This window comes from Cyanidioschyzon merolae, chromosome 15 (genome assembly GCF_000091205.1).
Source record: "Cyanidioschyzon merolae strain 10D DNA, chromosome 15, complete genome".
Classification (NCBI taxonomy): Eukaryota; Rhodophyta; class Bangiophyceae; order Cyanidiales; family Cyanidiaceae; genus Cyanidioschyzon; species Cyanidioschyzon merolae.
In genome coordinates this window covers 577207-599117 of record NC_010141.1, presented here as the reverse complement: position 1 = coordinate 599117, position 21911 = coordinate 577207, and the positions used below count along the sequence as shown (strand labels likewise).

Sequence of the window (21911 nt, the reverse complement as noted above, 5' to 3'; positions counted from 1 at the left end):
AGGGAGCTGCTGCACATGTCGATAAGAAAAGCCCCTCGTAAAGCGTCCAAAGCTGGAAAGGTGTGCTAGGGCCTCCAGTGATCGCTTCGTTCACTCAGTTTTTTATGCTGCTTAGCGCTTTTCTGAAGAAGGAGCCCCTGCATCGAGATAGGAGCGCATAACGCTCCACCGACACCACGCTCGTTGCACTTGCAAACAAAACCAGCGTGCGACCGGTCTTTCAGTGTATCCGCTCAACTGGTGCAGATGTCGTCCAAAAGCCGGGATGCCAACCCCAAGCGCACGACACCGGCCGCAACAGCGACACACCGCTGACTTGGCAGCCGCATGCCGTTCTCAGCATCCGACGATACGCAACGCTTTCGTCGAGCATGCAGTCGCTTCGCACAACACTATGGTGCGGCATTTGCCGACCTCGACACCAGGAGGGCGAATACCGCAACACTCCGTCGCCAGCAGTGCTTTTCTATCAGCGCTGTTAAGTTTCCCCAGGAACTGAAACACGCACGTTGTTTCGATGCTGCTGAGATTCCCCGAAGCATATGCCAACACCCAAGTCGTGCGGCACCTGAAACCCGCCACGCATCAGTCCGACTGTGAACAAGTATCGTGCAAAAATCCAATCTGTAGACGGCCTCAACATACGCAACGTTGCTTGCATCCTCGTTCCTGAGGTTGCTGCTTTTGCCGTTGCTGGAGCTACCGCAGACGCGAACGCCGCCTCGCTCGACTCGGTTGCCCGGTCGCATCAGCGTACCGTTTCCGGAGACGAGGCTGCACTGCAGAGGCCCAGAAACCGTGTGTGAGTCGCGTTTCCTCTCGACCAGCAGAGCCCGAGCAGCGAAAGCACTGGTGCTGCCTCCCTTTTGCAGTCAACGAGAAGATGCAGTCTAAACCTCTAGCGACCATCGTTGCACCGTCGTTGCTCTCTTGTGACTTTGGCAACCTCGGAGCTGAGGCGAAACGCGTGCTCGACGCCGGGGCCGACTGGTTGCACGTGGACGTCATGGACGGGCACTTTGTCGACAACTTGACACTCGGGCCTGTTGTCTTCCAGGGTCTCCGACGAGCCGTCGGCCAACAAGTGTTTCTGGACTGCCACTTTATGACCACCGCGCCGGTGTTCTGGATCGAGCAGTTCGCCCGCGTCAACGGCGATAACCAGGGCCCAGCTCCAAACCTGGGCTGCACCTTCCACTACGAGGTGTTTGGAGAAGACGGTCTGCGCATGGCGCTGGCACTCTGCGAGCGTGTTCGAGCGTTACGGGCGCGACCAGCCGTGGCCCTTCGCCCGAGTACCCCAGTTGAGGCTGTGCTTCCGCTGGTAGACGCAGCCGCAGTTGATATGGTTCTGATTATGACCGTTGAGCCTGGACACGGTGGGCAAAGCTTCATGCCTGAATGTCTACCCAAGGTGCGGTTTCTTCGCGAACGATATCCGCTCCTTGATATTCAAGCGGATGGTGGCATCGGCCTGACAACCGCAGACGCAGCTGCTCAGGCAGGATGCAATGTTCTGGTGTCTGGCTCTGCTGTATTCGGTGCAGGGCCGGATGCTGGGCGTGTGATTGCTGGGCTACGGGAGGCACTTCATAGGGCGCATGACCATTCTGTCTGAAGACAAGTGTGTATGTGCATGGCTTGCGATGCAGGTATCGAAGCGTACGCTACTGAACCTGGTGCATTCGAGTTGGCTATGAACATGAGCAGCTAACAGGTGCTGTTGAGTCCAGCGTTTTCGTTACTGCATCCAACGCTTCTCTGATCAGGACGTGATCCGAAACGCGGCGCAAGTGTCGCAACGATGACATTGCGAGTGTCTAGGCGAATGCGACTGTTCCTCATGCGGCAGTGTACGCACCGACGCAGACTCGAAGAGATTAGGGCATGTCAGATGCATGGCGCATAAGACAAGTCGCCAAGCACTGGGTCGTTATCGCCTTGTGGTGTGTGTGTGTGTGTGTGTGTGCGTTACACCATGTCGCACCGACGTACGGATGCACCTAAGCAGCCACGTGTACACGGACGCAGGTCAAAGCATGTCATTCCAACTCTACCTGCGTCAGCATAGAGTACAATGATCCCACTATGCTGACTCGGGCGTCCATACGAAGCTTTGTGTCTCCTTCCATTGTCATCAACACCAGATTTGGGCGCTGGGGTCTGCGACTGCTTCTGGTACCCTTCTCTTGTCGCGAGCGTTCATTCCAGATGCCTCTCTTTTTTCATCCAGCTCCGTTCTCTGCAGTAGCGAAAGATGTTCATACCAACATTCAAGTTCGTATGCTTTTACTTTTCTGGCTGGTGGCGACGTATTGAATGCGTCGACGTTCGTTGTGATCTACGTTTCGACTGGCGCTTTCATGTTTTGGGTTCAGAGCTTGGGTGCGCCCGTCGTCGCGTTGACGCTTGGATTTGTTCAGGTGCTTAGAGATACGTGTCCGCCAGAGATGCTTCTCCAAGAACGACTCTGTGTGGCCTGCGAACACCTACTTCACCGCTCCGTACATGACGTCGTTGGGCACCGACGACTCCCGTCCATGCGCTCTGCTGCGTCTCTGCGCCTGACGCCATACCCAACGTTCAGGGGTTGCTTCTCTGGAGCGATGCTCATTCGTCGAGTACCATGTCCGCAGCAGATACCAGCGCATGCTGCTCTATTCAACGAAGCATGTGTTGAGTACGATGCTGTGGTCCATGATGAAATAAGCACCGGAAGCAGCATCGCCTTACGAGAACAAGTAGAGAGACTTCGATCCATCTACGCACGCTTCCTGCAAAACGATGACGGATTCCCCAGAGAAAGCGATCACTGCGATGACTCAAGTCCGTTTCCAAGGCTCGTTTCCATGCAATCTGTACCGACGGAAGCTCTGGGGAGCGTGACACGCGAGTGCTATCACGCTGCTGTTGTCGAATGCGGTTCCGTCGCTGGCCACGAACCAGGCGTGACTGTTCCTTCCTTCGAATTTCTTGATGCGACGCGACAAGGTCAGGGAACGTTCGGCATGAGGTTTTGAAAAAACTGTCCTGGAACGACGCCGAGTTGCCGCTTCTCGGCAGTTCGGCGGCCTGCGTTGCTGCACCTGCGAGTAGCTTTGAAACGTAGAGGTCGAAAGCTTGAAGCATGCATATTTTGATCATGGTCCGTATCAAGAAACGGGTTCAATCGTGAACCTATACGTATGCAATGAATGATCATAGTGCTTATTTCACGAATTTCTGTTTGGAAGTGTCACCAATTGTCATGATTCTGGTGACGTAACGCGTACCATAGGCAAAGCATCGAAGGGGTCACCCCGAATGAACGACCCCGCAAAATCCTATACCTACATGTGAAGAATCAAGCCAGTCTGATTCCAGCTCGAATGCCATGCTATTCATACCAACACATTCCGAAACAAATGCTCCAGGCTGGAACAGAGCGAAACGTTCAGTGTTCCATGTTCATCTGAAACGAGTTTAGACCATCACTAGAGCATGTACCTGCTCCAGGCACCGTCTTTGAATACACCAGAACTGCTTGCTTTGCCCGCAAAAGCCGGCATTTCTGCCGCTCGTCTTCCAGCCAAAGTTGCCAGCAAGGCACTGCTCACGACTCTGATATGGTTGGCGCTTACGTCCCGAGACCGCCTGCACTGGAAAGAAACACTCGACAATCTTCGTGCGCTCGTAATGAAACCAAACCAGTGCGGTGCTGGCGCGGGTGGCGGTGCTCGGCCCCAGCCAGTGCCTCTAATCATCACTGGCGCCTCTGAGGTAGATCTTCGCTTCCAGGTGCTGCTCGCCGGTCTCCCGCTTCTCGTACTCCATCTTGAAACGCTCCCACGGTCGATAGGAGATCGACGTGATCCCCAAACCTTGCATATCGCGCGAAAATGACAAAACAAAGCGACCACTCTCAAGTTCACCATACACTCCGAGTTGCTCTGACAGCAAGCCGGTGCCGGGCAGCGCTGTGCTCTCGGGTCGTGCCGTCACGTTCGGACTGAGGCGCCAGAGCGTACCACCACCACGTCCAAGCGAGCCCCCGACGGTATACGTGTTCAGCAGGGATCGAAGCGCCAAGGAGCCACCATTTCGCAGTTGCAGGTTTGCAGAAACGTTCCCGAGACGCTCATTGAGCATCGCTACCAGTTGACTCCGTTCCAGGGGAACACCCTGGGCGTCCAGCACCTCAAGTGCGCTCTCCCATTTGCTTGCCCGTACGTTTCGCAGACGAACTGTATACTTGCGACGATCGGATAACGAGACGTGTAGCAGGGGGTCCAGCGGCGCGCCCTGCTCAGCATCCGGACTGAAACTCACCGAGTTGGGAACCGATCGAATGAGGTACAAGCGGTTGGTAAGCAAATTGAGGGACCCGTCGAGAATGCGAAACGAGCCGCTCGGTCGCAAGTCACTGAGCGGTCCGTTCAGGTCGACGTCTCCTTGCAGATGCAGGCTGAGCACCAGCGGGAAAACGACCCGCGTTCGCGACCCCAAACGCAATCGAAACTCTTCAAAGACAATGTCTGGGAAACCTTGCTCGACGAGCTCCAGAAAAGGATTCATAAAACTCTCATCCGACTCGTAGGTGCGCATGTCGAGTTCGTTATCCGGGCGCAGCGGCGTCGTATTGTTGCTACTGCCGTTACCATTACTCGTACTAGTACTGCTGCTGTTGCTACTGCTGCTGGTAGTAGTAGTAGTGCTGTTACCAACACCGCCACCACCACCACCACCACCACCACCACTACTACTACTACTAATGCTACCACTACTACTACTGTTTGCATTCGTTATTCGCTGGGTATTTCGATTCGAGGATCCCGGCAATAACATGATCGAGCCATCGTGGAGGGTCAGCGAGCCCCGCAGTACCGGTTGCAGCGCTGTGCCATGAACGGTGACCTGACCCGTTGCCCTGCCGTGATAGCGATCCCGCAGATGCACTGGCAGGTTCTCCAGCTGCAACGTAAGCGGTTCGGGTTCTCGTACGTTCTCCGCGTCGCTGGGACTGGCGTCCCAGTTCGTCATTGGCGTCCATACAGGAAGAACGCCTTTGAGCGACCACACACGACCCTGGACGAGGCCAGTCATCGAGTGGACGTGCAGCATCCAGTCGCGAAGCTCGACCTCGCCATACACGCTCTCAATGGGTGTTTCCAGGTCCGGCGGGGCGATTCGCACATCCGATAGACTACATCGAGCGGTAACCTGGGGCTGAAGCGGCGCTCCGCGTAAACGAATCCGCAGGTCAGCGCTGCCGCCTGCAACGGGCACCTGAGGAAGAAAAGCTGCGACAAGCGCAGCACCACTGCGTTTCACCTGCACATCAATCTGCATCGACTCGCTCGCGTCTGTCGCTACGAGCAGGTCGTGCAACGAGAACGTGGTAAAGCGTTCTGTCAGAGGTATCCGCGGGTCCAAGAGACGCTCCAGCACATGAGCGAGTCGAATCGGAAGCGACCCCTCAAGACGAACGCCGCTCAAAGGCATACTCCCGTGAAGCGTCATTGCAGCAGCAGCAGCAGCAGCATCTGAAGAAGCCGCTCGGGATGCTCCCGGTTTCGCTGTAGAGGTTTCGCTGCCGTCCAGCCAGCGTTGTTGCGCGACACTGGGCCTAGGGCGTTTCCAGAAGCGCCAACTGGGGCGCACCGGACCCCAGTTGCGCTGCTGAACTGGAACAGCTGCGGTAGCGCGGACACGACAGCGTCCGAGGTCACAGCGCAGCTCGGCCTGCGGGTCCCGCAACCGAAGACCATTCAGCGATGCTTCCTGCCAGAGACCTTTCACATGGAGTGTCGGATCCCGAACCGTGCCGGCTAACTCTGCTGACGAGTGCAGCACTCCGGTGAGACGAACCGGTGCCAGTCCGTAGTCAGAGAGCAGGTGCAGCGGAACTTTGGCTAGATGTAGGTTCGCGTGTAAGGCTCCCGCTGGGTCGGCAGTGCCACTGAGATGGACCATAGCCCCCGACGAAGACGCCACCTGAAACGATAACTGTTCCAGGTTAATGATTCCTCGATGGATGCCCCCGCGAGCACACATCGTACCGAGTTCGTGCGGCCCGATGGCCCACTGTTCGCCGTTGAGGTCAAAGGCCAGTCGCTCTGCACCGCTGCTCATGGAGATGGTGCCCCGATAGCTTCCGCGCAAGTCAGCGAGACTCGGTGGCTTCAGAGGTCGTTTCCGCTGTGCTCGCCTGCCGTCAGCTGAGATGACGGCACCCGGCGCTTGCGTCGCCAGCAGGGGAAGCGCTGCTCCCGGGCTCTGCCCTTCGCGGCAGTGTGCGATCGTCATTGAGAAAATCGTCGGGAGACACATCAGCGCTCTGACAGAGATAGTCTGCAAACCAGAGAATCTGCTCCTCCAGAGAGAGATGCGGGGGAATTTCCCAATACGAGAGGATCGTTGGGTCCAGTTGCCCGTTCACCGCCTGGGCGAGACAGGCGAGCTCCGCGATATCCCCGCGAGGAATCACGATCTTGGTCTGCCAACTGGGCAGCGTTGACGCAGCTGACCCCACGGCAACATTGCTGGACGAGTAGACGCCCTCAATGTGGTATTCGGAACGCGCTTGCTGGATCACGCTGTTCTGCAGAAACACGGTCTTATCGAGCCAGAAGAGCTCACCGGCGAACGCCCGGCAACGAAACTGACGAAAATACGCATCACGGAGGGCAAACGAGCCCGTGCCACGCTCCTGTTGCAGGTCAACGGACAAGGTGGCTTCAACGAGGCCACCAGCCCCGTAATCGGGGCCGAGCAACTCTTCGATGGGCATATTTTCGAGACATGCTTCGAAGCGGCTGTTTTCCTGGTACGAAACATCAAGACGGAAACGATCACGACGAAGATGCACCGCCAGATCACGTCGGAAACTCGGGTCCAGTTGAACGCTGAGGAAAACAGGTAGCTTTTGGAGTTCGTCGCTTCCTGGCTGCAGAGTCGAAGCAGCGCTGCGTTGCGCTGAGCTGTGCTCATGCGGAAGCGCCTGGAACTGCACACCCTCGTCTGGATGAAAGCGCAGTTTTCCCGCAAGACGACGCGTATAGCCGAACTCGTTCAGCTGCAAGCGTCTCACGTCGAGAAACGCTTCTACGCAAGGAGCCTGTTGGCGTTGTGCGGCGTCGGCTGTAGAGCGCTTCGGTTGTTGCAGCGTTACATCCGCGGAAAGACGCGTGTCCAGCAGTGCCTTGGGAGCAGTCGTCCATTCCGGTCGCCATGCTAGACGACGCAGGTCGATACCATAGGCGTCTAGGGTGAAACGAAGGCGCTGAGGCTCCGGATCCGTACTGGTATTCCCAGTTACAGCAGTACGAGGAGGAGCTGGAACTGGAGCTAACGCACGAGCACCGGTACCTGTATTGATATCGATATTCGCATTGGTATGTCGAGCAACCAGGGGCATCCGGAGCGTTCCGGAGGCCGCTCCATAGAGCTTCGCATTCGGTGTGGGTGCTTCCGCCCCGCAAGACGCAACCGTCTGCGATGCCTCTGGTGGCGCAGTGCCCACCAGACGCCACCGCAAGTTGAGTTCCGCCTCGCTCAACGGACCTGAAACCGTCAGCTCCGCAGACAGGCGGCCAATAGGGTCCATAACGGTGCCCTGCTTGCCGGGTTCATGGAGATACCTCGCCAACAAGGGGCCAGCGTGGGCACCGCGAAGGTTCAGCGCCAGCTGAACAGACGGCTCCTGTGTTGCAGGATCTCGCTCTGCTCTGGAATCGTTCACTGCAACCGGAGACGATGACTCGTTTGCTTCGGTATCCCGAATTGACGAGGCGGTCACAGCACCGTTCGCAGCCAGTTTCAGTACACCATGGCCGCTAAGTTGACCGCCATCCTGAAGCGTCGCTTCCATTGCGGCAATCTGCAGTTCCATTGAACGCGTATCAAGCTGGAAGTCTGCCCGGGCATTTCGCAGATGAATTCGATCCGCTCTCCAGGGAGCTCCGACTGAAATCGCAGCTCCAGTGAGAAGCGGACTCTCCAGTGGGCCATGCATGCGAACCTCTGCCTTGACGCTCCCATGGACAGGAATCGGAGACTCCACTCGAAACGTCTTGAGCACGTCGCTGATCGCTACCCGACGCACGAAACCAATCAGATTGTAGTCTTTGGACAAGTCGATGGACCCGACGACGGTTATGGGTAGCTGCCCGAAGAAACCGGTTGGGCCCTCGAAGATCACCATCGATTCATCGAAGCGGAGGCGACCCGATATGCCCGTGAAACTTGGCGCGTCAGGGGCGAGTCGCAGTGCTACCTGCTGCAATCTACCGGTTCCGGTCAGTTCGGGAGCCTTGGCATCGGGTCGCAGCACCAACGCGACCTGGCCGTGCACTCGACCTGTATCGCTTTCGAAGGGCAGGTTCAGCAGCGCTACCACAGTTTTCGCCGGCAGCGCTCTAGTCTGTACGCTGATACGATGAATATTGCGCTGCAAGTCGAGGGCGAGCTCGCAGGATCCCGCTCCCCGGTGCTCAGTTTCGAACGACAGCTTGCCCGTGAGCGCGTTCATGCCCTGGGCAAACACCAGGCGCCCGTGAATCCCCCGGAACACATAAATTCCTCGGCCAAAGGCCGAGTCACCTGTCCCTAGCACGTCCAATGCGACGCTTGAGCGTTTGAACTCTACCACACGAAGCGCCACGGGTAGCGTCGCTTCCGCTAACGCCGGAGGCAGCGCTTGCTCGGCACCGTTCGCTGGTAACTCCTGTGTTGGGACACTGCGGGCTCGTTGCCCGCTGGGCAGTGCATCGGCGGTGTTGACGTCGCTGGAGGCATCGTCGGTGCGTTTGCCTGGCGTGACTGACCATCCGAGGTCCCATTCGCCCGGCTGATGCTGGTGTAGTTCCAGGGCAACCCGCCGGAACTGCACATCGAAACGTACTCGTCCAGTACGAAGGGTTATCCAGCGACGCGGCTCGATGGCTAGTCGTACTTGCACCGCACCGAGTGAACCACAGGGTTTGGAGGCATCCGGGGCCATCTCGAGTTTTCCAGCGGCAACACCGAGTGGCAATACGAGCCGCTTCAGTCTCCCGACTTTAATGGAGCGTCCTAGCGACGTTGAAGCTGCGCTGTGAACGAGCGCACCCAGCCGTTGATTCGCGGCAAAGTATCCGAGCCAGGCCAACACCATGATGCCCAGGAAAACAGTGGCCGTTGCAAAGCGAATAAATAGCACTGTAATACATCCGAATAGGCTGAGAAACGTGCTGCGGAGTTGCGGCAGGCGTCGCTCCAACGTGTGTGCAAGGCTCGGGGCCAGCGCTGGTTGAAACGCCGTTTTCGCTGGTGTCTCTGACCCGCCGTTCGCACCTGCTTGAGCGAATTGAGTCGTGTCAGGAGGCTGCGTCTCCGGGTGATGCCCCCGTCGGGCTAGTGGCGTGTCTACGTCGTCACGGGCGACGGAGCCGTTCTGGTCACTCGAACTCGCTCGAACGTCGCCTCCGCGCTGCGTACGCCGGACGCTCGCGGAACCTCGTCTAAAACGTACAAACTTCCGTTTCTGAAACGATATCGGGCAACACGGTATGAAAATGGATGCATCCTGACGCTCATGTGCCGTCCAGGGACCAATGAAGCTGAAGCCAGATCGCCTGAAGCAGCTCGGAAAGTTGAGGCTCTCACAGCGCTCGATGCAGTCTCGTGCAGAGCGCTTCCCGCTGCAAGCCATGGACGTCTGCTGGGTCAGCGTGGTCGGCGCGTAGACACCCTCAAGCTTCTCCAAACCGAGTGCTATATGCTAAACACACACTGGTCGGCTTCGTGTTGCGACGAAGAAGCGACGCACGTGGCTCGCCAACCCTTTTCGAAACGAAGCAACGTACGCCATCGCCGCTGGGTATCGTTCCGGGACTGGTCATCGGGTGAGCGTCGACAGCGGAGCAGCGGTGGTGGCGCTGCACATAGGTGCCATGGTATGGACTCGGAGTGGGGCTTGCGCTTCTCAAAGGTCTCTGATGAGACGCAAAGATCCTCTGGAACAAAATATACGCTCTTAAGCCGCATCAGCTTTCAACGTACCGACTGGGAAACTGCAAGCACAGCCACAGTACGCCAAGCGATGGTATGTTGTTCGAGTTCCCGAGTGAATAGCGCTGAGCTGTGCTTTTTATGGACTGGAAAAGCCCGTGAGGCCCTTCCCGGTGCACCCAGCAGCGCGAGCAGACCTCGAGGCTCTCGTTCGGCACTGCATAAAAGGCTCCGTGCTCGTGGAGTTTTCTGGAACGTGCCGTATCGCGCTTCAAAGCACGCCGGCTTTAAACTATCCATAGTGACGAGCACGCTTCTAGCGCTGGTATTTGTTTTCGCGAACGGCACGGGGAGAGCGCTTCTAGCTGGAACAATACATGTAACGTGTTTTAGTGTGTAGGCTGTCGCTTGGGAACCTGTGACCTCGTTCCTGTGCGATTTTTTTCATGGACAAAATGTGTACTTAGGCCAGCGTTCTCCGATTATGCGCATTTTTCTTTTCTTATTTTTTTGTGTGTGTTTTTCAGTGCGCGGTGAGGTATGCATCAACCCCCTACTCCCAAGTTCCTGTGCGATGAAGCAGAGACGCGCTTCTCTAGAGCGCGATATCCCTGCGACATGCTTCAACCATTGGAACAGGTTGTGCGAAAAGCGGTTTCGTCGCTAGACACGGCTCTTTTTGCTGAACCGATCGATGAATCGAAGGATGGAAGCGTTTCCAGCACACCAGCTGACCCGTTGCTTAAGGTATTGCAGGCCGAGTTCAGCGATAGCGGTGCTTATCCAAAGGAACTCGTACCGGGGACTGTTTCTGGGGACCTTGGTGCATGTGTCCTTGTGCAGGCTGGGCGCTCGTTTGTCGGGCCACGTAAGCTGCATAGCTGGTCGCTATTCGCTTCCGGATTTTTTGGACTACTGGAACTGTATCCAATTCTGGGGACGCGTGTTCAGCGTCTGGATGCGTACGCATGTATCGTTTAAAATGAGACGACAACTTGGTCATTAGGCTGCACTCGCTGGACTGCAGCTGCCCTGTTCGAGCTATGCTGAACGATCAACTTGTTCGTCTAGACGCAGTCGTGGACAGCGAGCTCGTTGGATCGATGCCCGCTCCGAACTTGAGTATCGCCATCGATACAACACACAGATATGCTTCCAGCGCGTCGAGCATAGCGTTCTCAGCTGCAAGCCATGGGTAAACTGTGCAGGAAGCGGTACCAGCGTGCTGCAAGCTGGTCGACATCCATCGTATAGCCAAATATGCCTCAAGGTTCCTCGACTTCCGCTTTCACCATGCTACATTACCGCGGTTGCTTGGCGGTTTCACTCGATAGATTCGTACGATCCAATGCTCGGATGTGAATGCCTCTTCGAATAGTTCCAACCTGACGTCCAAATGCGCTACCCGATAACCCCGAGCGCGATCATAGCCGTTGCTGATTTCACCGTAACGATGGTAACAGAGCTTAAACAGAAGTGACTCTCGCATCGCTGGAGCCATCTCTTCGTCGAGGCGAAACTCACCCCTTCGAGTGAGGAACTGCGCCTCACGAAGCGTTGGATCAACTGAGCCGCCAATGCGTACCGGCCAAAGAAACTTGTTCACGTCGTCGCCACCGTATCCAATCAGGCCGCCAAATATGACCAGCACGTAGTCAACGTCCAGCATACGCGCTATTTGGTATGCCTGCTTCTCTGGTCGACTGAGCATGTTGCCAACTGTTGCAATATGCGTAAAGTTCCAGGTGTTGTTATCCACAATGGTCGTGCGGAAACCCATACCTGCGATCTGGTAGCCGTAGTCCCACCAGGAGGCAATTTTTGCGTCCGCCGCTGCGTTGGACCCCAGCCAGTAGTAGGCTTCTCGGAAATCGTCGATGAGGAACCTGCCAGATGGCCCTTGACCTGCCAATACGATGGACGGAGAAGAATAAGCCTCAGAAGCGGCCCAGACGCAGTGCTTGACGTACGCGTTTCCGAGAAGGAGTGCGCTGAAGAGGATCCCCAACGAAACCTCCAAGCGCAGCGCGCTCGCCCGATTGTTTCCCTGACTGCTGCCCGTGACGCGACCCCGGTTGCCGCTCGTGCTGCTGGTGCTACTTGCACCGGCAGTGTGCTTTTTGCCAGGCGACGCATTGCTCGCCTGCTGCATATCGCTGATCCATGGAATCCAATTGCGTTCAGCAAGTTCAGCTTTCAAGTCCACAGCAAAGGACTGCAGGAGACGGCTTGTGCCAACAGCACCCATTGCGCATGCAGCAGGCGCCAGCACCAACATGAGTCGAACCATAACCCCAGAAAAATAGACTGCAAAAACGAAATACAGGATGGCAAAGAGTGTTGCATCCGTCAGTTCTTGGAAGCAGTAGTAGAGACCGAGTGGCGCTAGCACAGTCAGAAAGTGCAAATCAAAAAAATACGACGACCATGCCGTTGGCTGGTGTTCACTCACCGACGCAATGATGGGTATATGTTTGCTCGCATACGTTGGGTCCAGCAGCGTGTAGAAGCGCCCCGTCCACGGCTGAATGTAACCTGCGGCCAGAAGCAGTACCCCGAGCCCTGCAAAAGCGGATCCAACGATTATAACAAAATAACGCACAAATGCGTGATAGACCTGTTCGGCGACAATGGAGCGAATCCATTGCCCAAGGCAATAAACTTGCAGCGCCAGGAAGACGACAGCAGCGAGCATGTGCTCTGCCGATTGCACGGCTTGAAAGCCAACGAAGCGTATCTGCATGGATAACAACGTGCCGAGGATGTAAAAAGTAGAATAGGCGACATAGATCCGATGAGAATACCGCCCAGCTAGTATCATGACGATGACATAGATTGGAATCAAGTTGATGATGAAGATATAGCCACCCCAGCATGCTACCATGTAAAGATAGCCGAGACAACACGCAAGCGCCCACTGCAGCGCACCGGTATTCACCGCCTTCATGAAAAGATAGAAGGTATTCATCAGCGCGAAAATCGCCACGCACTCGTTATCGAATCCTCCGGCCGATGACCGCGAAATGTAGCCAGGCACAATGGCAACGAAAACTGCCGCAAAGAGGCCCGCAATTGAGTCCTTTTGTTCAGTCAACTCGTTTGTAAAGGCGTACGTAATAAGCGTTGTGAACGATGCCCACAGTGGCGATACGAAGACGCAAACGTAGCGCACGTCGACGGGGAAACCAAGTGCTTGCAGTACCCAGTAGACCAAGGCGGCGCTGTACATAGTACCAGCGTACACGGTACCACCCACATCTCGACCAAGTGGGTACCAAGATGTATCATCAAACCAGTTCCAGAACTCGTATAGACCCTTGTCGACAAGAACACGTGTGGCGCGGTAGTTGAAGTAGGGATCAAACTCGTGGATCACAGGCTCGTAACGCACGACGCTGAACAGACGGATCGCAAAAGCTAATACAGCTGCTGCTGTCAGCGCTGCATAACGCAGAACCGTTGGCAGGGTTTTCGATGCGACCACACGCTCCAAGTTTAACGTCATCCTTAGCTCGGCAAGGCGCGTTCCTGGTGCTTCAAGGCGGTGTCAGCGATGCGTTCAGCGTACGCGGCCGCAGGCAAACGCGATGCAGCGCACGGCATGCATCTGCGCGTGCACGGATTCGCCCTTTCCATTTATGTACATTAAAATGCAGCAAGTTCCTATTTCCGAAAGGCCTGCATCAGCGCCGGCGTCAAGATTCCCGCGTGGACTTGGCGCATGCGGCTAGCTCAGCTGACGGCAGCTGCTGATACGCGCTTCGTCCGCAGGCCTGTGTGGTACGGGTACCTGCACGATGTGTGATACCTCTCGAAAGATAAGGTAAGCGTTGCAGTCTTCAGCGATGTGCATGAGCTACCCGCTCATGAGGCATGCGCTCAGCGTTCAGGATAGTGGGGTATTCCAAAAGCACGCAAGACGCATGACGGTACGCAAGGCATGCACCCGGCCGAATGCGACCATAGCGCTTGAGAGTGTTGGGCATGAGCGCGCTTATCGTTGCGCTTCTCGAGGGACGTCTACTGCGGCAGCTTCAATGTCGCTCGCTCGCCGTGGATCTCGACATGCATCGTTCAAGGGTCTCGGACGCATGTTGCTGACGGAGGAAATTTGCGGGCTTTCACTTCCACGCGTCGTATTTCCGGAACGCTGTTCGTGGAAAGATGTCGATGTGAGCGTTTGATTTCAGGCAGCATATAGGGAACAGGTCGGAATCTATTCGACTACGATGCGGAGTATCGGCAACCGGGACGCAGCACATCTCGACAAGGGAGAGACGCTGGTGAAATCGGATCTCCTATTTGTCCATAATGATACGAAGCGCACTTGGCGGATCGTACCCCCTACCTTTGCCACGACAGACTTGCGCGTCATGGAAAGCGCGCATCCATATGTCCATTGCGTAAAATTTACGCATCCTACAAAATCATTTCGTGGAGCTCGAGTCCCGCAGATCGTGAATCGGCGCCCAGTCTGATCCCACTTTTCAGGTGTATCCATGGCCATCTCTGGAGCTAACGCATGCATGCACGCTACTCGATGCTGCAGGGCGCGTATCCAGCGCATGTACCATCCGCCAGGGATGCGCCATCTCACTGCAACTTTTCTCTGTTGGGTGCATGCGTAAGGGCGAGCACTTCCGCACGGTCCCCGCGAGCCCCGTCCCAACTGGTATCGAAGCGATGAAGCTCACCAGAATTCCCCGGACGCGCGTCTCGTGACAGTTATCTGGTCTGGTGTCACCGTTCATCCCCGAAGGTCACCACGTTTCCCCAGCCCATACAAGGACACACCAGCGAGAGACACGCGTCCGCGTCACCGATATCTCCAGGTACCGCATCCGTCATCAATGCTTGCTGTGATACTGGATGTACCGCCAACAACATCACCCACTGCAGTCATCAGACAGACCCAGAGCAGCTTGGCATATTTTCAGGGCCGAAGCGCTGCGCCCCAAGCCGGAAACCGCTCACTACGCCAATAGCGTTCCAGTGCCTTTTGCGACAAGGGCGGCGTCGCCTCTTGGCATATCGCGGCGATGTGCTCTGCAGTATGCCGTAGAGCGCGCCCGCACTACAGCACAGGCACGCGCAAGAGCGCTCTTCCACGTTGTCGAGCGACTGGCGCGACGCATCGCCACAGATTGGCGCGCTCCGGCGTTCGAAAAGGCGCACGCTCGTGGAGCTCGTTTCGCTGCTCGATACGGCGACTTGCGAGAACGCTACAACGCACACTGATGCCCTACGCTTTTTTACAGGAGATTAGGTCTCTGTGGACAGCAGATGTAGAAGGTGATAATCCATTCCAAGCGAGCCTTGTGCCGTTACCGAGTCGATCCAGTGGACTGCGCTATGAGCACACGGTGCTCCCTGCATCAGCGCTAAACGAGGTGCAACTGGGTTCGATAGACGGTACGCTGCGCAGAGCTACAAACGTGTCCAGAAGTTCGGGAACAGTTTCACTCAGGGACCAGGGCAGTATGCGTACGAGTGCTATGGCGCCGTTTTCGGTTAGGAGCGCGCACGCCGGGGAGGCTCGGGCGGCGACCTCGCTGCAGAGAACCCTGCAGCGTTCGGAGCGCGCTGTGAAAGGCGCTCTCGTTGACTACAGCGACTCGGTGCTTGCGGTGAGTACGAACGGGCTGCTGACCCCGTGTTACGTGCGGCGTTTGGAAGGTCCCAATGCGCTATCTATCGGCGGAGAGAGCCTTTTAGCATATCGCCGCTACGGTGAACTGGATAGCAGTGTCACGCTGCTGGGTCCGCTGCGAGGACGCCCGCGCCCTTTCATTCAGTTCGGTGCAATGAGACGCAGCGACGAAGAATACGGCGCTGATGCAAGAATCGGTGTGGAATGCCTTCTTCACTGGTCCCGTAGGAAGGGTGGGGAGTCACGCGAAGAGGCGCAGGCGCGTCGGTTCTCTCGCCAAGTTGATGAGAAAATAGACTCTCTCGGTTTCCGAGCCCGGGGGCTTGTGGTTCATGCCTCCGCGGGCACGTTCATGGACGGGAAAGGCAAGTACGACCCAGTATTCTCACTGGCCATGGGGTTGGCATTCTCGCGCTAGACGCCAGCGTTGCAATGTTTTAGAGAGCCGTTCGCGGGCGCACGGCGGCGCATTCCACAATCACAACCTCGGAAACGTCCCAGCTTCTTGACGCCCTAGAGGCCGTGCATAGGTGTCGTCCGCGAGCGGCTGGTTATGGGTGCTCGAACATGCACGTCTGGTAGCGGTTGGCGAGTTTGCTGTCCACAGGTGCAGCGTTGGCAGCGACCCGTTGCGCGCCGAGCTAGAGCAGGAGCCCTGCTGTCATCTTCACTGCGGCTGCTGGGACTTGATCAGCGCATGCTTCATAAGCGATGTTTTGGTGCATGTACTTGTCGCCCCGCCCGTGATGTCACTTAACTTGGATACGTCTCGCGTGAAAAACCAGCACGTTCTTGGGAGTAAAAACGATCACATGGGTTTATGTAGCGACGATGTTGCGAGTCGGCGACGGCTCGGATTCCTCGAAGCGGTCCGTTCCAACTGCCGTCCACGCTGAGCGCCCCCCGGGCCGCAGAACACGATGCCCGCGACACAGCCACTGGGTTGCGTCATATCGAGAGCCTTCTCATTGTCGCGTTCGAATGCCTCTGAACGCGGATGCTTGATCAGCGCAGTTTTCCTTGTCGTACGGGTATGTGGCTTGGGATGCGTTCATTCCAACGATACACGACCTCCTAGCTTGTTTTGACAAAAATCAAGAGTATCTGCATAGCGTCTCGCTCGTGTAAGAAAGGGGCCTTCAATAAAGATACCGCTGGTTGCCAGCGGTGTAACCAATGCAGCAACGAATCATCCAGACTCGACTTGTATTTCTCGGGTATGCACTAGTGCGATACCCGTGATCGAAAAACGCCGGAACGCCACAGACATCCGCATGGGATTCGTGGCGCCCTCTCCCCGAACATTCGGCTCCCGGAACGCGCGCTCTGGAACAAAAGTCTTACCCGAGTCGTGTCTCTTGCGTTGTGAAACGCTGTCGACGAACTTGGTATGGTGAAAAACGGTCGTATGCAGCCGCCATACCAGCAGCAACGGGAACAGTTGTACTCACCGGCTTGTAGGGACGGCAAGTATGCAGCGACTCCTGCCCTGCAGCGAATCAGTATGTCCACGAAGAACGCGCTTGCAAAGCGTCTTGCGGCATCTGCGTTTGGAACACCATCTTGAAGCATATCGCTTGTTTCCTCATGGAAAAATTTGCACTTCAAGTCGCCCACATATGTTGCACTTTCGAAACCGTTCCATTCGAAGCAGGATACGCTTCAAAAGCAAGAGGATACAAAGCATGGACCTGCGCGAGCGCTACCTGCCCAGGTGCCCGCACGGCCACTGTGTCGATGACTCATCGAACGTGCGCTGGCTCGGCAAACCACGTTCCCATAGAGCTGCATCAGAGGCTTGATTACACGCTACGATGGAAGGAGGCTTTTTGCTCGTTTCCGGTGCGTTTCTCGCAAGTGGGCGTCCGACGCCTCCAACCCAGCGTCCTAGGTGAGCTGAGGGCACAGGCTCTCAGCGGTTCGCCCAGTCGCCGCAACCGAGTCGCGACCACGCTCGGCCCTGAAAAGCGAAGGCAATAGGTCCTCGCCTGTACCGCTACTTTACTCGAACATGACACCCACTCGCGCGATATCCCAAAGCCGATACCCAGGGATACAGTGTCGTTGAATGAAGTACCAGCGAAAAGCGCGAGTTTCCCAGACCCATGCACCGTCATCGCATTGGGTTTTCGTTTGGATCGAACACAGGTACATTATCTTGCATGTTTCTCAAGGTCCGAAAGAACCGTTCCTATTAGAAAAACTCGCAGAATACCGAGGTCGCCTTCACAAGCACATCCAGTGCCTTGAGCATCTGTGAATAGTCCAGCGCTCGCTCTGCGATCAGCGACACCGCGAATGAATTCCTAAAGAGTACGCTTCCTCTTCGAAGCCGCAAGTGCACTACTACTTCTGCTGCTGCTGCTGCTGGTGCTGCTGCTGCTCGGGACTTGCGTGACGACTACAGACCCGGTAACGCTCGTGTCTGCGAGGACGCTGAGCGACCTTAGGGTTTGCTTTAGCATGACTAAAGGCCTAAAACCGAGCTTGATCGTTGCGCAAGCCGCTGAACCAACCCCAACCTCACCGTCTGCAACGGCACCAACGGAACCTCATAAGAGCGAGACGCTGCCGCTTTCTCGTAGACGAGCAGACTCCTGGAACACGTTTCTGCGACGTCGCTTTCATCCAAACCACAACGAAAGCACTGTTCACTGGGCGTACTCGGGTGAGCTATTCAACCTGAGCTCGGGTGCTTTGATCGCCCGCGTGGAGGGTTTCGAAACGAGTCGCGTGCTCGCTGCGTCACAGTCGCCCTTGGTGACTGCTGCTCGCTCTGGTGCAACGGCACCGCTTGCCTCCCAGACGGTTCTCTGTCGAAAGCTGTTCGCTTTTAGACCAGTGCGAACAAGTCGCACGCTTGGTGCCGCGGGAAACGACTTGCAGCGTATCGACGATACCGACCACATCCACGCAGTCAAGTGGTGTCGCGAGGGCGCTGCATTCCTGCTGGCCTACCCTTATCAGGTTTTGACGTTTGTGCACGATGCAAGTGGCACGTTCAAACTGGTTGCCGAGCAAGGCGACAGTAGCGGTAACGCGAGGCAGCTGGTAGCCAGCCTCACGCCCGAGTCGGACTCGACGCGTTTTGAACGGTCTAGGAAACAGCGCATCGACTCGCGGGCAACGGCTTGGCCGTCCACGCGTCCACTTGCGTCCGAGAATACCCTGCGACTATCGCTTTACGTTCGACCTCTGACAAGATCGCGCACCCCGTTTGCTAGCGGTGCATTTGAACTCTATGAGATCCATCCAGCGGAGCCGCCCAGCGTACCAGCCTGGAAGCGCGTGCTGCGGTTGCCCTCTCCCTGGTGGTGGATGCGCTCCTGGCACAAAGTCGCAGCAGAACAGGTGCAGAAGCAGTCAAATCTAGATTGGGCGGATGACAGAGCCGATGCTGCCGCATCCATGGAGCATATCAAGGTCGGTGACTGCCCGTCCTGGGCCGGATTAGGTGTTCATAACAAATGTCTCTTGCTGCTGCGCGGAAGAAGAGTCGATGCGCAAGCCGCGAAGCACTCCATATTATCCCCGATTCTACGGGGCATTCTGGAGCGCAATCCTTTGTACTGGCAAGCGCCTGCAGATCTCGCAGAAATAGGGACACTCCAAGCGCAACAGCACGGACTGGCTAGGAAGGCATCCCGCCGCCCTGCTCCCCGATGATACAACCTCAGGAGACTGGCGTGGAAAAAGGCGGTCGCGACGACTGATCCTGGCGAGAAGTGCATTGCCCGTACCGCAGTTTACTGGAGCTTCTATTCTCTGTTTGGACGGGGGAAGTTCCTCCATAGCAAGATGCATACATGCTTCACAGGGGTGAGCGAGGTCGCTCCCGTGTCTCTCGGATTTGGCGGCAGCACGCAAACAACAGGTCGAGTTTACCGGGGTGAGGTTTCCACTATAGGTAACGAGCATGCGCTGCAACGGTGCCCGTGCTTTGTTCAAAGACGTTCGCTGCGCCATGGCGTGAGCATCCCGAGTAGCCGATATGAGAGCACCTGCAGGCGAATGCATCCGTCGTCGCATCATGGGACTGACGTAGACGTAGGCAGAAACCTTTCCTAATGCACTCAAGTGGCAACATAGGTATGGTACGGGCTCAGCGACCAGATGCATCGCTGATTTCGCCCATATAAAAAATTTTGATCCATGCATACGTTAGCTTATAGCACAGCGCAAGCTCGAAACGGGCGAAAAGCCCTACACTCGACAACATGTTTGATACCGGCATCCATGTTACACAAAAAGCTTCAACAAATAGCTGCCGACCTGAAGCGACTAACGAGTCGGTTTTTTTGTTTGCGACCCGCTCGATTCGTATGCCCAGCGCATACTCGCCACTTGCACCACGATTTTCATCGCTTAGAAAACTCCAAGCAAAGTCATGACGGCAAAGACGATGAACAGCCCGCCGCTGACTAGGGAAACGAAGCGCTCGCTAAAGTATCGCCCGAGAACACTTCCGCCAAGAATGGCCAGGAGTGAAGCGACCAGATGTCCGCTGATCGCCCCGGCCGTTACTCCAAAAGGATTCTTTGCTGCAGAGAGCGCGATCGTGGCGAGCATGCTGCGATCACCCCATTCCGCGAGAAAGACGAGCGTGAACGCTTCGACGACAGCAGCGAGCTGCGCATGTGATGCTAGCGGCATCGCTATGGCGGCTAGCGCGGCACCTGCCTGGCTCAGACGGGGATGCTCGCGCGTCTTGTCGCTCATCTGCGTATTTGTTGCAGAGGCCGGGCGGCTTCTGGTGCTCAGCAAACGCTCCTCTCGTTCCCGAATGAATTTCGCTGCTTCTGCCTCTTCCGTAAGCTCTTCAGCTTGCGCAGATGTAGACCTCGAATCCGAAAGCGTCCCTGATCGCTCGGATGCGCCGGCACTGCTGCTGTCGAGCGATGTTGGTGTTTCTGCTTTCGATCCTGGACCAGCTCGTGTTGCTCGCGCTTTCAAACCTTGTCGAATGCTTGATACGCCAAAGAAGATTAGCAGGGCACACGCTGCCCAGTCATCGAATGGGATATATGACGTCACAAGCGGTGGAAGCGCGTGAAAGAGTTGACCTAGCACCACGGAGATCATGGTCATCAGGGATAACGCCGCAATGGCGCCAATGAAAATCGACGTTCGATGGTACTTCATGGCCAGCAAAGCGGTGATGAAGAAAGTCTTGTCCCCGAGCTCGGAGAAGAAAACCAGTGCTAGCGACGATGCGTAACCCGATGCGAAGGAATGAAGCATCTTAGTGCCCAGGCTTTGTAGGTTGCTGGCGTGGAAAACTGGGGCCGCGCTTGCGACAGACGGACTGTGCAACGCCGCGAGTAAAAGCACCAGCGCGATGCCGAGACTCGCGGTCACGGGGTGCGCCCTGAGCGCTCCGGGGAAGCGCGGAGCCCCAGCGGCTCCCGCTACACCAGGTCGTGTTCGGCGGGCCCCGAAGCACGAAGCCTTCCCGTTGCAGCGCACTAGCGGTTCATGTGATGCTGGTGGATGTTCGCGCGCGATAGCTTCCGCTCGTGCGCAGCAGGAGCGAGCGCTTTTTATGAAAGATCGGCGCCACCTGCAGGTCCGGTGATATGGGTGCAGCGCTGCAAACCCGCACGGAACCATGTCCTGTCGATGAAAAAAGTTCAGAAACAGTGTTCGCTGTCTCGGGTACGGTGACGTACCCTGATACCGGAAACGCGTCGCACGGCTTGCGGCATCGGCGCTCCAAGCTCGAGTCACATTCAGATAACTGGAGAAGCAGGGCGGCTGCACTGGTGCCAACGTAAACGCCACGTTCACCCGATGCTCTCCCATACCGTGTGACTATGAAGAAACTAACCTCTTCCTCAAGCGCACGGCACCGTATACCCCGTAGCACGTAAGCAAAAAACGACGAACAAGAGGCGCTGAAGCTCGTTCATCACCAGCGCGCGTTGCAAGGCATGCCCCAAGGAGCGTATGCTGGCGGATCACCGCGCCCCTGGCCATGCACAGCGTATGATGATCGATATTTGCTGCCTTTGGAACAACATCTGCCACGCTTTGTGTACCTGAATGGGGCAAGGTCACTTTCCTGGTAGTTCATTTAGAAAATATATTTGAAATACATTCTTGCATGCTTCCTCGCCGATTGTGAGGAAGTGGTATGGATGGCTTGGCGTGTGGCATATGCGATCAGCAGCATGACGATCGTTCCACAACCATGGCGGGCACCTATTCATACGCTTATTTACATATAGATACTCTCGCCGATGCTTCCTTGCTTTTATTATTCGAGAGACTGCAATCGGTTTCGATGTATCCA

The 21911-nt window shown here is 56.4% G+C and overlaps 7 protein-coding genes and 1 non-coding gene across 8 annotated transcripts; 4 read left to right on the top strand and 4 right to left on the bottom strand.

The window, feature by feature from the left end:
• Positions 1–883: 883 nt before the first annotated feature.
• CYME_CMO229C (ribulose-5-phosphate 3-epimerase) lies at positions 884–1618 on the top strand (the record flags this gene model as incomplete). The annotated part of the gene is made up of 1 exon (XM_005537557.1): positions 884–1618. One exon carries the CDS (start codon positions 884–886, stop codon positions 1616–1618), a length of 735 nt encoding a protein of 244 aa, XP_005537614.1.
• Positions 1619–6193: 4575 nt separating this feature from the next.
• On the bottom strand, positions 6194–9670 carry CYME_CMO228C (hypothetical protein, conserved; the record flags this gene model as incomplete). Its single annotated transcript, XM_005537556.1, has 1 exon — positions 6194–9670. The coding sequence occupies one exon, from the start codon at positions 9668–9670 to the stop codon at positions 6194–6196; it is 3477 nt and encodes a 1158-aa protein (XP_005537613.1).
• A 390-nt stretch (positions 9671–10060) lies between these two features.
• Positions 10061–10369, top strand: CYME_CMO227C (hypothetical protein; the record flags this gene model as incomplete). Its single annotated transcript, XM_005537555.1, has 1 exon — positions 10061–10369. The coding sequence occupies one exon, from the start codon at positions 10061–10063 to the stop codon at positions 10367–10369; it is 309 nt and encodes a 102-aa protein (XP_005537612.1).
• Positions 10370–11257: 888 nt separating this feature from the next.
• On the bottom strand, positions 11258–13474 carry CYME_CMO226C (oligosaccharyl transferase STT3; the record flags this gene model as incomplete). The annotated part of the gene is made up of 1 exon (XM_005537554.1): positions 11258–13474. One exon carries the CDS (start codon positions 13472–13474, stop codon positions 11258–11260), a length of 2217 nt encoding a protein of 738 aa, XP_005537611.1.
• A 1732-nt stretch (positions 13475–15206) lies between these two features.
• CYME_CMO225C (hypothetical protein) lies at positions 15207–16037 on the top strand (the record flags this gene model as incomplete). The annotated part of the gene is made up of 1 exon (XM_005537553.1): positions 15207–16037. The coding sequence occupies one exon, from the start codon at positions 15207–15209 to the stop codon at positions 16035–16037; it is 831 nt and encodes a 276-aa protein (XP_005537610.1).
• Positions 16038–16421: 384 nt separating this feature from the next.
• Positions 16422–17877, bottom strand: CYME_CMO224T. The gene has a single exon (XR_002461506.1). It is a non-coding gene; the product is annotated as a hypothetical transcript (transcript).
• A 205-nt stretch (positions 17878–18082) lies between these two features.
• CYME_CMO223C (hypothetical protein) lies at positions 18083–19285 on the top strand (the record flags this gene model as incomplete). Its single annotated transcript, XM_005537552.1, has 1 exon — positions 18083–19285. The coding sequence occupies one exon, from the start codon at positions 18083–18085 to the stop codon at positions 19283–19285; it is 1203 nt and encodes a 400-aa protein (XP_005537609.1).
• Positions 19286–19984: 699 nt separating this feature from the next.
• CYME_CMO222C (hypothetical protein, conserved) lies at positions 19985–21421 on the bottom strand (the record flags this gene model as incomplete). Its single annotated transcript, XM_005537551.1, has 1 exon — positions 19985–21421. One exon carries the CDS (start codon positions 21419–21421, stop codon positions 19985–19987), a length of 1437 nt encoding a protein of 478 aa, XP_005537608.1.
• Between the last annotated feature and the right edge of the window lie 490 nt (positions 21422–21911).